General features: G+C 32.0%; 1 protein-coding gene across 1 annotated transcript in view; it reads left to right on the top strand.

The window, feature by feature from the left end:
- Positions 1-13,603, top strand: part of LOC133182507 (uncharacterized) — a 74,378-nt gene extending 60,775 nt beyond the window's left edge. Inside the window, exons 19-35 of the mRNA XM_061317352.1 lie at positions 2,794-2,877; positions 3,579-3,694; positions 3,801-3,849; positions 4,062-4,298; positions 4,384-4,458; positions 5,106-5,216; positions 6,217-6,375; positions 8,692-8,775; positions 8,929-9,023; positions 10,046-10,103; positions 10,321-10,551; positions 10,646-10,720; positions 10,941-11,039; positions 12,247-12,414; positions 12,534-12,617; positions 12,697-12,794; positions 12,888-13,603. Coding sequence (XP_061173336.1) covers positions 2,794-2,877; positions 3,579-3,694; positions 3,801-3,849; positions 4,062-4,298; positions 4,384-4,458; positions 5,106-5,216; positions 6,217-6,375; positions 8,692-8,775; positions 8,929-9,023; positions 10,046-10,103; positions 10,321-10,551; positions 10,646-10,720; positions 10,941-11,039; positions 12,247-12,414; positions 12,534-12,617; positions 12,697-12,794; positions 12,888-13,401 — 2,337 coding nt within the window. The 3' untranslated portion in view covers positions 13,402-13,603. The remainder of the gene's footprint in view (positions 1-2,793; positions 2,878-3,578; positions 3,695-3,800; positions 3,850-4,061; positions 4,299-4,383; positions 4,459-5,105; positions 5,217-6,216; positions 6,376-8,691; positions 8,776-8,928; positions 9,024-10,045; positions 10,104-10,320; positions 10,552-10,645; positions 10,721-10,940; positions 11,040-12,246; positions 12,415-12,533; positions 12,618-12,696; positions 12,795-12,887) is intronic.
- The last annotated feature ends 795 nt before the right edge of the window (positions 13,604-14,398 follow it).

Below are 14,398 nucleotides of genomic sequence, written 5' to 3'. Positions count from 1 at the left end.
TTGTTGAACGACAAAAAAGGTCTAGTTCTTTGTTATTATTGTAACTATATGTCACTTTATTGTTTTCATATTCATCTTTATTACATTTCACTTTGAACTTTTTTCATTCTTCATTTTGTCCTTACTTCTATGTTGCTTTATTCTTGTAAATTCGTTCTCCTTTCTTTTAAATTGATACAGTTTCTTTAATAAATAATTATGATCATCTCTATAACAAATGTAAATTCAGTCACGCAAACCATGAAGCGCATTCAACGAAGACGAATACAAGTAGTGTGAATTTAATGCGGCATTTTAACGCTAGGTGGCAGGGTGTTCGCTGCGAGTGTTGGTAAAATCAGGTACGCAAACCCGGGCCGAGGTTATTCGAGATTTTTCAATTTTCTGCCTTAATACTTTATCAATCGAACACAAATTTTCAAATATGTACATGTATGTTATAGGTTCAGACATGTACCCGGTTTCGTTCCCCCTGAAGGCTGCCTAGATGGTAAGACTTCCCCTGGAAGACTAGTTATATAGTGAGACTTCTCCAGGGGAAAGTCTCATTATATAGTCAGTCTTCCCCCTTCATAGCGAAACTTTCCCCTTTAATTTAGTTTCCGAATATTTTTTTTTTATTGTAAAACAATGTTTTTATACTAACGTTTTCAGTGTTTGGATAAAAGTTATCCGTCCTATATGAATGAATAAATAAATAAATAAATAAATAATTAAAACATTTTAATAGTGTTTTTTATAATTAAAACTTCTTAACCATGCAGGTAAACATAGTAAACTGCACGTTTCTACGGGTAATGACCTCTTTACTGTTAAACTAATTATGTCTTTTTTCTTTTGATAAGAATCGTCTCGGAACAATACTATAATCTGCTGTGCACGATAAATTTTCAATGCGCACTTTTATATTGATTCATTTGAAACTATTCATCTTTTTTTATATATATATAAGATCATTACTAAATATGCAATATGTACATCGTCGATGTAAATAAAATCGAAACTGACCAAACACGGAAGGGGAAGTCCCACTACGGTGGCTTAGGGCGGAAGACTCACTATATAGTCATCCCCCCCCCAGAAGGGAAGTCTCACTATATAGCCAGACTTCCGGGGGGAAGACTCACTATGGGGTAAGTCTCACTATATATGACACCGGTAGCAAGGGGGCTGGGTGCTGGCCACCAAATATTTTTCTAGCCATAACTTTTTACTACTGAAAATGTTCAACGAAAGTCTGGTTGACACCCTCCCACTTTTTGTTGTAGTTTAGTCAAATAAGGGCCATGTACGTAGTGACGTATGAGTAAAATTTGGTACTGAAAGAAGTTGGACCCCCCCCCCCCCCAATAGAATTTTTGAGTTTGAAGAATTTTTCTCGTTTGTTTGTTTTGGTTTGTTTGTTTGTTTGTTTGTTGTTGTTTTTTTTGCTTGTCAAGATTTTTAGGTAAGTTATTTCTTTTTCTCTGGCTGCCGCTTTCAAAAACAATGCTACGTCTCTAAGTTTTATCTGTATTCGCTGTGAAAATTGCGAATATTTATATTCATGTATTTATATTTTGAAAATCTCAATATTTTAGATTATTTTTGGCGAATTTTGATTTCCAGTTTGCTAAGATGGGTAGGCAATATCAAGCCGACATTTTACATATTTTTTGCCAAATGAGACATTGACAAAATAATTTTTTGAGTTATTCTGATGTCAAACACTGTGCGCTTCATGGTTTGCGTGACTGAATTTACATTTGTAATAGAGATGATCATAATTATTTATTAAAGAAACTGTATCAATTTAAAAGAAAGAAGAACGAATTTACAAGAATAAAGCAACATAGAAGTAAAGACAAAATGAAGAATGAAAAAAGTTCAAAGTGAAATGTAATAAAGATGAATATGAAAACAATAAAGTGACATAAATTTACAATAATAACAAAGAATAAAGAAGTAGGCAGAATAAGAATAAAAGCAAGATAAATAGACTTTTGGCGGTAATTCCCTTCCATATAATAGGTCCTGAATGGGCTTCCTTAGTTGTATATGTTTAAGAAATGAATTTGATTTTTAAGAATCCATGAGGACATGAACTACGACGCTTTATGCCGACACATTTCATGAAGCGCTTTAGCGCTTCATTATAAATATGCAGAAGTGCAGCGTTATAGTTCATGTACCTTATGAATTCTGAAAAATTAAATTCATTTCTTGTATTTACTTTATTTTTCTGATGACTTGCCACATATTTTTGTCATTCAACGATCATTTTTTGAAGAAAAAAAAGTTTGCACTATTTTTTGACTTCAGTCACATCACAATGGAATTATTCCTACTCATCCCACGGTAGTTCATGAGAACGTGAACTTTTTCTAATTTGAAAAGAATCTTAAGGAAATTAATTGGAAATGTAAATATTTGATCTTTAACTTAGAAGCTGCTTCTTTTGCCACCTTACTGACACCATCGGTAATCATCACTTTATATCTGTGCAAAACTGTGTGTAATGCACGTCAGGAATTTGGTTTTCGGGCAAGAAGGTTATTTAAGGGTCTTGTCATAACACCAAGACATATGTCAATTTCACTGTATTAGGAAATATGGTATATAAGACATATTAGTGCCGATTAGGCAGAGGTTCAATTTGTTCAACAAACGATCGCGAGAATAACAAGTTCTGCATTAGCAATTTTGTCTGGTATATATATACATGTAGAGAGAGAGAGAGAGAGATGAAGAGAGAGAGAGATAGAGTAACCAACAAATTCTGATTTTTAATGATTATGTATTCTTATTTTACAGTCATGTAAAGATGCATTACTTACACGACTTGATGTTTACAGTAATCTATTTTTCGCACTCTCTGGCTTAACTTTTGCAGTTTTAGTAAGTTATTTTCATTTATATCTTGACTTATGTATAGAATTATCCAAAGAATCGTTTCGACATCCATTTGACCATAGTTTTTAATATTTCTTTCAAAATCCCTGTAATTTCACGATTTTCTGTCACCTGTGAAGTTGCAATTGACACATAGAACGCATGCAGTTGATAAGTAGGTTATAAACAATTTCATATTGGTGTTTGTCCTTAGATCGCAGAGGACACACAGTGCACTACAAAGTTAGAAGGTGAAATTAAAATGTAGGCTGGAGCTGAATATCTGTTTAACTAATGGTATTAATAGAGATATTCCTGTTTATACTAGAATGAGGAATTTAATATGATTACAATCCTTAAAGTATAAAGTAAAAAATGAGGAAAAATTATATTTTGACGCGTTATGATGAAACAACAAATTAAAAAATTTTATTACGTTATTTTTGTATTAAGATTTCATTTAAGAATGTTAACAATTGACTCTAATTAAAGAATGATTGTGATTTGTTAGTAAATAGCTAAATCTCATAAAGAGGGCAACGCATTACACCTCTAAAAAATAAATGTAATAAGCTTTTATTAGTATTCCAAGAAGGTCACTCAACTCAGCAATGCTTCTCATGTGCAAATGTGCATACATTTTATACTTCTAAGGTTTTAAGTTAAGTAAGTTAAGCTTGTTTTAAGCATTGTTTTTCTTTTTACAGACTTTCCAGTTTATTTTGATAATTTACAAGTTAAAGAAAGGGTATTTTATTCCAATCATCAATGACAAATACTTGAAGATGACAAAACTGTTGTGTAAAACGGAAAAGGGATATCGGTAATTTTAACATGTGTTTTGTTTTTATATTAGAAGATTTGATATTCACATATATTTTTTCAACTGGAATAAAAATACAATTTATTCTGTAAAACATTAATTGCAGGAAAATCTTTACTTTCGAAAAACGAATGATATTCACCATCGCAGCATTTGTGAGTATCTAATTAGCTCCATTTTTTCTACATCTAATTTCTTGAGTTAAACACCTAGAACAGGATGGGTTTTTTTTTAATAAAAGCCAATTAACACAAAGACTACCACTTTGTCTTGGATGCGTTAATTCTACAGAACTTTTTTTCCTAAAAATGCTTGCAATTTAATTGTAGAATTTTTTATAAGACCTATTTTATAATTTTTCTTTCAGTTGTCATCCTTAAGCATGTTAATACTAGGTATTGTCATGAAGCACGATGAGAAAATGACGGGGGGATATGTATACCACGTGTACAGATATCTTTACTTCAGAGGTGTTAATTTCTTGGACATTGTCAAGGATACGTATCTATCGTTAATCATCCTTGGAACCTTGTCGGCGACAATGGGCTTGCTTAAGCTAACAGACGTGTTTCGAGAATTACAGAACAAAAGAAAAAATTACGTGGTATGCCATTTTTAGACGTATAAACTACAAACTATTATTTATTATTGTTTGCAGAAAGACATTTTTTGTTTGGTTTTATATTTAGTATACTGGTGTTGTGACGATTTTAATCCTTACAAAACTGGTCTGCATTTCCTTGATGGCAACAGTTCGCATAGACGTGAGTATTGAATCAGCTGTTGTTGTTTTTTTTATTGTTTTGGCGCCAAATACTAATATTAGATCTTTCCCTTATAACTCTCCATAACTGTTAATGAGTTCAATGGGGTTCCATCTTTACGTGTGTAAAAATTTAAGGATTCAAATAAAATATATTTTAAAATCATGTCAAAATCTATATTTCTCATGTAAAGTATGTGTTTAAAGATGGGCACGGGACAAGGTCTTTGAAAAAAGAGTTGACAGACATAACCATTTAATACTTCTTAAAGACGTTTTTGATACTTTTAAAAATTTACATTAATTACTGTAGTCTTTGTCTGGTTCAAACATATAAAAAAGACCAAAGGAATATTGCATTTTAAAAAAAGTAATAATGTTTCTAAATACTTTATAAATATTCCATCAAGTCTCTGACCTGATTACTCAGACTGTATATTTCAACAAATTATTTTTTCTTATGGTATCGTTATTAAATTTTATATCACATGTCTATTTGTTTATTATATGGGTTAGGGGGATATTACCCGTCTTTTTTTTTTTTTTTTTTTTTTTTTTTAACGGACTTTGTTGTTATAAGTGTTTCTAATTTATTCAATTTCGCTGGCTTTTTTTTTAAATTCAAAGTTATATGTATTTCATTGGTAGATTGATGAAAATGCTTCCTATCAATTAACAAATATGGATCGGCAGTATCGAAATCAAAACACTTTGTATGACAGCATGATGTACAGCATCCTGAATCGTTTCTACAAAGTGGTAAGATTTATATTTGAAAATTTAGAAAAATATATTAGACTGAATTTAAAAAATAATCTTGCATTTAATTAGACATAATTAATCCCGTAAGTGTCTATTACTTGACTGTTTTCAGAGTTCAACCTCTTTAAAAGTGATTTAACTTGATTTTTAAGATTTATTTCATCCAAGCTTGTAGCATTTTTTGGTAAAAGGAAATGAAACCAATTTTATGGTTTACAAATGGTTTGGGTACAAAATCCAAAATGAATGCATTTTTAAAAAAAAAAACTTTGCCATGACTCTTGTCATTCCTTTTGGCAAATAGCTTACTTGCCAAAAGCCCTATACAATGTGTTCCGATTCTGGAATAGGGCATATTTGGTCACATATTGAAACTTGCTCACTCTGTCAGTGCGTCCCCTGATCCTGGTTTTAGGGATAAATTGCTCGTATATAATGAAAATGTAACACCTAACAGACAAGCAAATTCAGGTAACTTTACCGAACGCTCTACAGAGTATTTCTTCAATATTAGGGAATTCGTGTCCTTTGGATTCAGACACAGGCACGTAATATCGGGGGGAGGGGGGTGTTCCCCTTTTTGCAAAAACAGCTTTTAACTGTTCATTTAAAGGCTGGTTGCCCCCCCCCTTCTTGTTGCGGTATAGTTATATCCTTGTTGTTATGTGGCAACTTTTTAATAAAATTTTGTTGTTAAAAAATTGGAACCTACTCCCCCTCTTTTCTTGCTTGACAATTTTTTTTTCAAATTAGTTTTCAATTTTTTCTGCCCCCTTTTAAAAAAACGATACAACGTGCCTGTAAGAAAGGAATTGTCACTGTTAATCTGCTAAAAGAATATTGATACTTATTATAGGCTAAACTTCAGAGCGTTTCAATTATGGTCTGACTGAACGCTGATATTATTTGTTTTGATATCAAAGCGCACATTCAATGAAAAAAGTACATGAAATTTTTCATACCATTTAAAACGTGAACTCATATGATTATTCAACAGTTTGATTGCTGTGGTGCTGGGGGACCATATGAACTGGCAAACATGGCATCTACCAGTGGATACACAGGATATACAGGAGCCCAACCATATGCCTGTTGCTATGGAGATTCATATCTGGATTCTTCCGCTATGCTCCTTAGTGTCGTATGTGAAAAGAAGGTAATTTGAAAGTTTGTAAACTTTGCTACACTTTTAATTTGACAGAAATAGTTTTCCTTTTAATGTCACTTGAATCCGACTTATTGTTATTTTTATCTAACATGTCCATCTTTTTTTAAATTTGGACTTTTCCAAATTAATTTTTTTGTATAACTACAGCTAGACAAGAGAGAAATGAAGAATATAAAATACTTCGATAATTAATGAATCAAAAATTTAAAAAAAAAAAAATGTTCTTTTAAGACATTCCCGATGAAAGTTAAGGATTCCATGGGCGGATACAGGATTTGTGATTGGGGGGGGGGGGGCGTGGATAACTTTGTTCAGACAGGGGGTCTGGGGGGCTGCCTTAAGGCCCCCAGTGGGTTCAGGGCGAAGCCCTGGTGGGGGCCCAGGGGGGGGCGAAGCCCCCGGAAGCTCCTGGGTTTTCGTGTATTTTAAGAGTAAAACCAGGCACAATAATAGGGGTATTGGTTAGTTTATATGTACCAAAGTTTGGCATTATTAATACAAGTCATATCATACTTTGAATAGAGGGGGCCTAGGGGGCGAAGCCCCCGGAAGCTCCTGGGTTTTCGTGTATTTTAAGAGTAAAACCAGGCACAAAAATAACGGTATTGGTTTGTTATATACCAAAGTATGGCATTATTGATATTAGTCACATCATACTTTGAAAATTTTAGGGGGGGGGGGGCGTGCGCCCCCCACGCCCCCCCCCCCCTTAAATCCGCCAGTGGATTCAGAAAAGGAATCCAAAGTTTTATCTAGGGCTTAATATAATAGTCGTAATTGCTTGTAAACATTTTTACTAGTTTATTTTTAAGTTTATTGGTTTAAGAGCAAGGATGGCGCCATGTGTATTAAAAGAATATTTTTGTTTTGAAAAGTTTTATGCATTTATTATATATTTGTGATACTTGATATTCGGGGTAGATCTAGAGAATGGTCTTAGACTTTACTAGTATCTCAAAAAGTTGTTTTCAAAGATCACGAAACCTGCATGTTGTCGGATAAATGTGTAAAAAAAATTGTTGTTTCAACCATGTGCAATCGAGGTACGCATGACAGAAATGATACTACAATGTATATTGTTCTGACTATATTCATATATAGTAAATACATAGATGATTTTCAATGCTTTGTAGTTGGATATGGAATTTGTTTCACGGGTGGGACAGAATTTTTTGATATTTTCACGAGTGCGAAGCACAAGTGAAAATATGAAAAAAATCCTGTCTCACGAGTGAAATAAATTCCTTATCCAACTACAAAACATTGATTATTTTCTTTGATTTTTCCTTTGTCTTTTCTTAACACACTGTCACAGGCTGTGACGTCGTAGTTGAGCGGTTGAGACGTCATAGCTTAGTAATTGTGAGTTTGAAAACATTGTAACATGGATTTTAGCAACATATTTGGGAAGAAATTGGCAGTTTTAGTCTCTATCAAGACGGGTTACTTACTATCTCTTTCTTATGACAGACCAGAAATTATCTTTTACTTACTTTGCTTTCACACTGTGCGAAAATATCACTTTTATTCAATAAATAAATCAAAGTATTTCACGGTTGAAAATGTAATAAAAGTTTTGATTTCATCAAATCAAAAATGTTTTTCGATGCAGTATCATGTTGAGATTGGAAGATCAGGGGTTTATTTATTAAGGTGAGGTAAAAAAGGATATGTTTTCATAGAAATATTCAGAGGGAAAATGATATAAAGAGTAGTAGTTAAGTCACAAATTGCAAGAGTTCTGCTGAAGTGTGGTGTTGATGAACTTCTGGTAAATCATAAGCAAGTGATGAATGGGATAGAGGTTAAACAAACTGATAGATAAAGAAAGATATAATAATGCTTGTCAATAGTGAAAAGGAGTTGCAGCATGTTATTAAGTTCCACATTACAATTTAATTATGAAGTTTCGGAGTAAGGAGTTGATCTTTACGTCGCGGGTTGGAATCCCACTGTGGGAAGTGTAGACCGGTCCTTCGGATAAGACCGTATACACCGAGGTCCCGTGTCGCAGTAGGTGCTGGCACGAAAGAGAACCCTCACTGCACAATGGCCCTAAGTGCCGAGTATATGTCTAAAAATTTGCGCCCTCCACCGGCAAGTGGTGGCGTCTCAATATGAATAAAAATTTCTCGAAAAGGACGTTAGACAACAAACTAATAATGAAGACTAAATTCAAATTTTAATTTTTTTTAATTTATTAATGTTATTTTGAATCGTATCACTAGTGAGCGTTATTTTGAAGAAATATCTGGTAATATTGATAGCAAATGTATTTACTCTATTCCTCTTTCTATTCTTTAGGCTTGTTCAACAGAGTTTTTAAGTACAGTTGATCTCTACAGTAATGGATTTATAGCAGTCGTGTCTCTGACGACAATCTTTGAGGTAATTTTAAGTTGCCTAATGATGAATGCTACTTATGTTGTAATTTGAATTTGCAAAAGACATTCAGCATATTATAAAACAATATCAACCCTTGTAGAAGTTACTTATTATTCTTAAACTGATCAGTAATCAATATTTCTTTATATGTTACAGATTATTTGCATTGTCATAGAGCTTCGTGATACCGTAAGATTAAAAAAGACGAAACAGTTTGGTGTATTGAGAAATGTCAAGAATTTTTTTTTAGGGTAAGCGATTTCAATAAAAGCAAAGCTAAAGATAAGTCACAAACTAGGACTTTGCAAGCAACCATACACGTATGACATCCTTCACTAGGAATCAAAAGAAGAATGACGATTCAAAAATATTGGGATGTTCTACTTTAGTCTTTTAAAGTATCAGAACATGCAATACAACAGTCGAGAACTTCCTTTCAAAAATGAATTACTACTGAAGCAATCATATGAATATCCCTCAGTATTAACCTTTTATTTTACATTTAACGAACTATAATCAGACAAAAAGATTTTTTGATTTATCTCTGCAGCAGAGATTAAACAATCCATCAATATTAATAACTAAAAAATAATTGAGCATATAAGGACTGACCTGAACAGAAACATGCGAAACAAATAAGTTACTGTCCTTAATTTTTAAACTCTGTGTAAATCATGTTAAAGGTAGGGAAACCCAGTAGTGCAAACCAAAAATAAATAAAAAAAAAATAAAAAAACGAAATTATTAAATAAAGAAAACGAAATTATTAGATAAAGAAAACGAAATTATTAGATAAAAAACAAACAAAATTATTAAATAAAGAAAACGAAATTATTAAATGAAAAACTGAAACTAAAATACGGAATTTATAGATGCGCATGCCACACCAGCCGCAACAGCAAATACAAACGCATCCATTTCCCCGCAAAATATAAGAAAATCGCGGCTTGATCCCAGAACGGTATTGACGATTACAATGTCACTACTCTTTTTGAAGTTATCATTTATGATAAAGAACTTATTATGGTCTTCAATTTCTTCATCAAACTATCTGTGCTAGCAAGAAGGTTCGGATATTCAAGACGCATATGCCCCCTTTTACACGTGTACATAGCTAACTTTTTGAATATTGAAATTAACAACCAAACAATCGCCTGTTTACAGATACTTAATATATTTTGATGAATATTTATTCCGAACTAAAATTTTGTATTTTTCTTCGAACTGCTTATCTATAAGTGTTCTTTTTTTTTCTTTTAAATTTTTTGCTTAGATACGATGGTCATAAAAAGAAAATAACCACAGGGATAGTGCTATCCGTTGTTATCATTGTAAGTTTTTGTCTTTGCATGTGATTTTAGCTATTGAATACTGTCAGGATTCTCATCCTGTTTGTTTGTTTTGTTTTGTTTTTTTTAGTTTAAAAGATAATATGACACTGCCAAATTATTTATGAGTTAATCAGATGCGAAATACCATTTTATAAATTTTTGTAAAGATAAAGTTAAAGCATAAAAATGTTGCTAAAATCTTTGTCTCAAAACTTAGCTTAACTCCTTTGGACTGGTTGCTGAAAGCTTCATTCTTCGCCATGACTCCGTGTTCTCCCATAAACAGATAGACCTCATCTTCGGTAGCATCTCAATGATAAACCTATCCTTCAGTAGGAATCTCATCATCTGGAGGTGGTTATTGATTACTTCTGCAATACTTCTAGTGTTAGGGGGATTTTACACAATGATGTCAATTCAACGAGGATCAAAATTCCTGCATCTGACCGTATGTCCTCTCTTGTGTTAGTTCTGGAAAAAAAATTGTCTCCCATTGTTCATTCCTGTTTCATTAAATAATTCTTTGAATTTTTGTTATATAGGCGCTTGTTTTTCACAGTTTCTGTTTATGTACCATAATAGCTGTGACTGGATGGTGGATTGCAGTCCATAAATCTGTAGGGAGAAAACTACTTATTTATAATCTTCATGCAAGATTTAACTTGCAGATTGAATCCCAAAATACGTGAAAATAAATATAAATTGAAATATCGTAAATATATTAATACATGAATAATAAATTTTCACCGAAAAAATTGTGGAGATTTTATATATATATTTCAAATGGACAAATTGTGAAAATTCAAATATTTTAAATGCTCTTCTATTCCATTTCAGGGTCTTTCAGATTACATTTTTCCAACACATTTTACTTCGTACTTGAATTCTGCTTACAGTTGGTCGATTGATGGTGCTTGGAATAATCTGTTCAATACTGTAAGTTTTAAGGTCAACTGTGACACTCAGTTGACCTATTTCCCCCTGTTTTTTGCTTGTCGCCGGTCGAAAGTTTTGAAATTTTTATCTTTTTCTCATATACCGTTAAATCAATTCTTAGCCATTTTTTAATATAAAATTTATGTTAAAGGGGAACATAATTTGTGAATTTCATGATCTCCATCTCCCTGAGGCCTGGCCTGGAGGGTGGGACTAAAACCATGAAAAGTAATGCCATTTCAAAAAATCATCAAGCAGTCAAACTGTTGGTATGAATATGGTAAGCATTAAGCCCTTTACCAAAATCGGGAATTTCATGTTCTCATGTAGGGTTCTGGTGTAAGGGTGGAGCTCTATTGACCAGATACTGAAAATGAATAAATATTTCTTAAAAATATCTCTGTCCTGGATACTAGGCAGACAAAATGCATGGTTATGATGAGTAAGATTGTATCTTCAGAATTTATAAAATTCATGGCCCCTGGGTCATAAACTTTGGCGAATGGGCAGGGCTGTTTTGAACAAATAGTAAAATAACACTATATATTTTGATTTGTACCAATAATAGAAGATAAAGAGTTGGAAATGTAAAATGAAATACATGTACAACTGTATACTCTGACTACACTTGTGTAATGCTTGTTCCGTTCTGGGGGAAAAACTACATTTCTTGTTTTGAGTGAAAAAAAAGTTTATACTTTCGTAAATTATAAAAAGAAGAGATCAAAACTGGAAAAAAATACAAAACAGCAGATTTATGTAGAAGAGTACATGTGTAGTACCGGGGGAATCGCTTGGGCTAAATGCTAATCCAGAACAAAATACTCGTACAAAATATGTCAAACGATATATCACATGTTTTCAGCTCAGAATCTATGTTTGTTTAGGTTTTGGAAGTCAGGGATCTCGCCCATTAAAATATCGTAGTTTTTTGTAAGCAAGTGTCTGATTTGTCATCATAGTTTTGACCGAGCTTTTTCTTATAAATATTGCTGTTAACAGAAAAAACAGTTGCATAAGTTAATTTAATACATATTCTATGTACATATAAAATATATCTATCAATTTTATTTGCTTTATTAATTATCAAATTGTAATTTTTATTTTTTTTTTATACGGTTAGTAGTAATGAATTGAAATGAAATTGCTTTCAGTGAATGTATCCGTTAAATGTCACTGATACATTTCAAAAATTATGTAATTGTAGCTTGAGTGTTGTGGATATAGAACCGGATCAGAATTCGATTTCTATTATACCTATAAGCAAGTTGGTACTTCTGGGTTTTCCCAAATGTCCCTTTTCTGCTGTCATTCGAACCCATTGACAAAATCCTATAACTACAATAGCAATTGTTACCCATCACAATATAGAGAGGTGAGTGAAATTGAAAAGTAAAGTGTGATATAAATGAATATATAATAGAGATATTCTTATGATGATTGAATAGAATCGATGATTATAAATATTTGAATTCTATGACATCATCTTTTTAGCCGTGCTATGATAAGCTCTCGGAAAGACTTCTTCGTTATAGCATCGGATTTTACGTCATGATGTCAGTGTGCCTTATAATGGAGGTAATTTTATATTTCGTTTCTTGTTTCATAAAGTTTTTAAAAACTGAAACCTGTGTTGATATAAACTTACTTATTACAGATAGTCCTAATCATTATACTAGGGGTCCTGATTAAGAATGATGAACCTTTCAGAGCTGATAAAGTATTGCTAAAAATAAAAAGTGTTTATTCAAAAAGGTAGGCATTTTAATTTTTTTTTCTGTTTTTCTTGCATCAATATTTGTGAAAAAAAATGTTTCTAGTTGAATTGAGATTTCATTATTATATTAGCCAAAGGAAGAAAAACAAACGAACAGATACAAAGGACACTGTAAACAAGCAAGATGAAAGCGAAAGTATTACGTTGAGTAAGGAAAATTCTCCAGATTCAAAGAAAAGGAAGGTTAAGATCGCGGACAACAAGATAGAACCTATGTCCACTGATCCTGAGAATATAAGAAATGTCTCAAATGATACCACTAATAAAGCTCCAAACAATATCGCACCATCGTCTTCTGACTCTCGAAGTCAGAAAGATGACTCAAAACATACAAGCCATATTCCTGTCAACTCTTCAAACGACGACGACACTCTGAATCTAACAAAAGAGGAGTCATCTCTCGGCAATGAATTGCCGACACAGCCAGACAGGGATGAGAACCATGGTGTTAATACAGAAGAAACAGAAAGGGATGCAGCAGCTATAGATGATCGAACTTTGAATAAAGACAATCTCGAACTGAGTAGACAGAATGAGGACGATGTAAATAACCTACAGATAGATAATAATGATGTAAATGACTGACATGCTGTAGCGGATATGTTTCTACTGAAATCTACTGTAAAAGACAAGAATAAGGATCTGAAAATATGATGTTTGTTTTATGCAATCCAAGCAATGTGGAAATTCTCCTACTAACTTACCAACTTTACATATGTAAAGTTACTCTGGACATGTGATGATGAACTTCTGTTTTGTCATAACACAAGTCACTGTTTTGTCGTGTACTTGTATGCAATATATGTTTATTACGGAAGCGTATTAGTGCCACTTGGACACTTTATTTTTTTTTAATTTCCACACTTTAATGTGTAAATTTTACACTTTAATGTGTAAATTTTACAGATTAATGTGTAAAATTTACACTTTAAACTGTAAAATTTACACTTTAATCTGTAAAATTTACACTTTAAACTGTAAAATTTACACTTTAATCTGTAAATTTTACACTTTAATCTGTAAATTTTACACTTTAATCTGTAAAATTTACACTTTAATCTGTTAATTTTACACTTTAATCTGTAAAATTTACACTTTAAACTGTAAAATTTACACTTTAATCTGTAAATTTTACACTTTAATCTGTAAAATTTACACTTTAAACTGTAAAATTTACACTTTAATCTGTAAATTTTACACTTAAATCTGTAAAATTTACACTTTAATGTGTAAATTTTACACTTTAATGTGTAAAATTTACACTTTAATCTGTAAATTTTACAGATTAAAGTGTAAAATTTACTCTTTAATCTGAAAAACATATATTTAATCTGTTATAATCGAACGGTCGTTTCATAGTGTTATACCTATGACATTTGAAAATGTCATCTGAGATGTTCACAAGTGTTTGCTGAAAATTTTATGCATATATATATATATATATATATATATATATATATATATATATATATATATATATATATATATATATATATAAATGATAAGTAAGAATGGGCGATTTGCGCATTGGCCTCGTAATTTTTCCCAGCAAAATATCGGGAATCTGCTTTCAATCCAGTAT

Source organism: Saccostrea echinata, unplaced genomic scaffold (assembly GCF_033153115.1).
Source record: "Saccostrea echinata isolate AGI-Se365-2 ecotype Australia unplaced genomic scaffold, CSIRO_AGI_Sech_v1 ptg000009l, whole genome shotgun sequence".
In the NCBI taxonomy this organism is placed as follows: Eukaryota; Metazoa; Mollusca; class Bivalvia; order Ostreida; family Ostreidae; genus Saccostrea; species Saccostrea echinata.
Note: the sequence above shows the minus strand (reverse complement) of the source record. Positions and strands in the feature narration are given on the sequence as shown.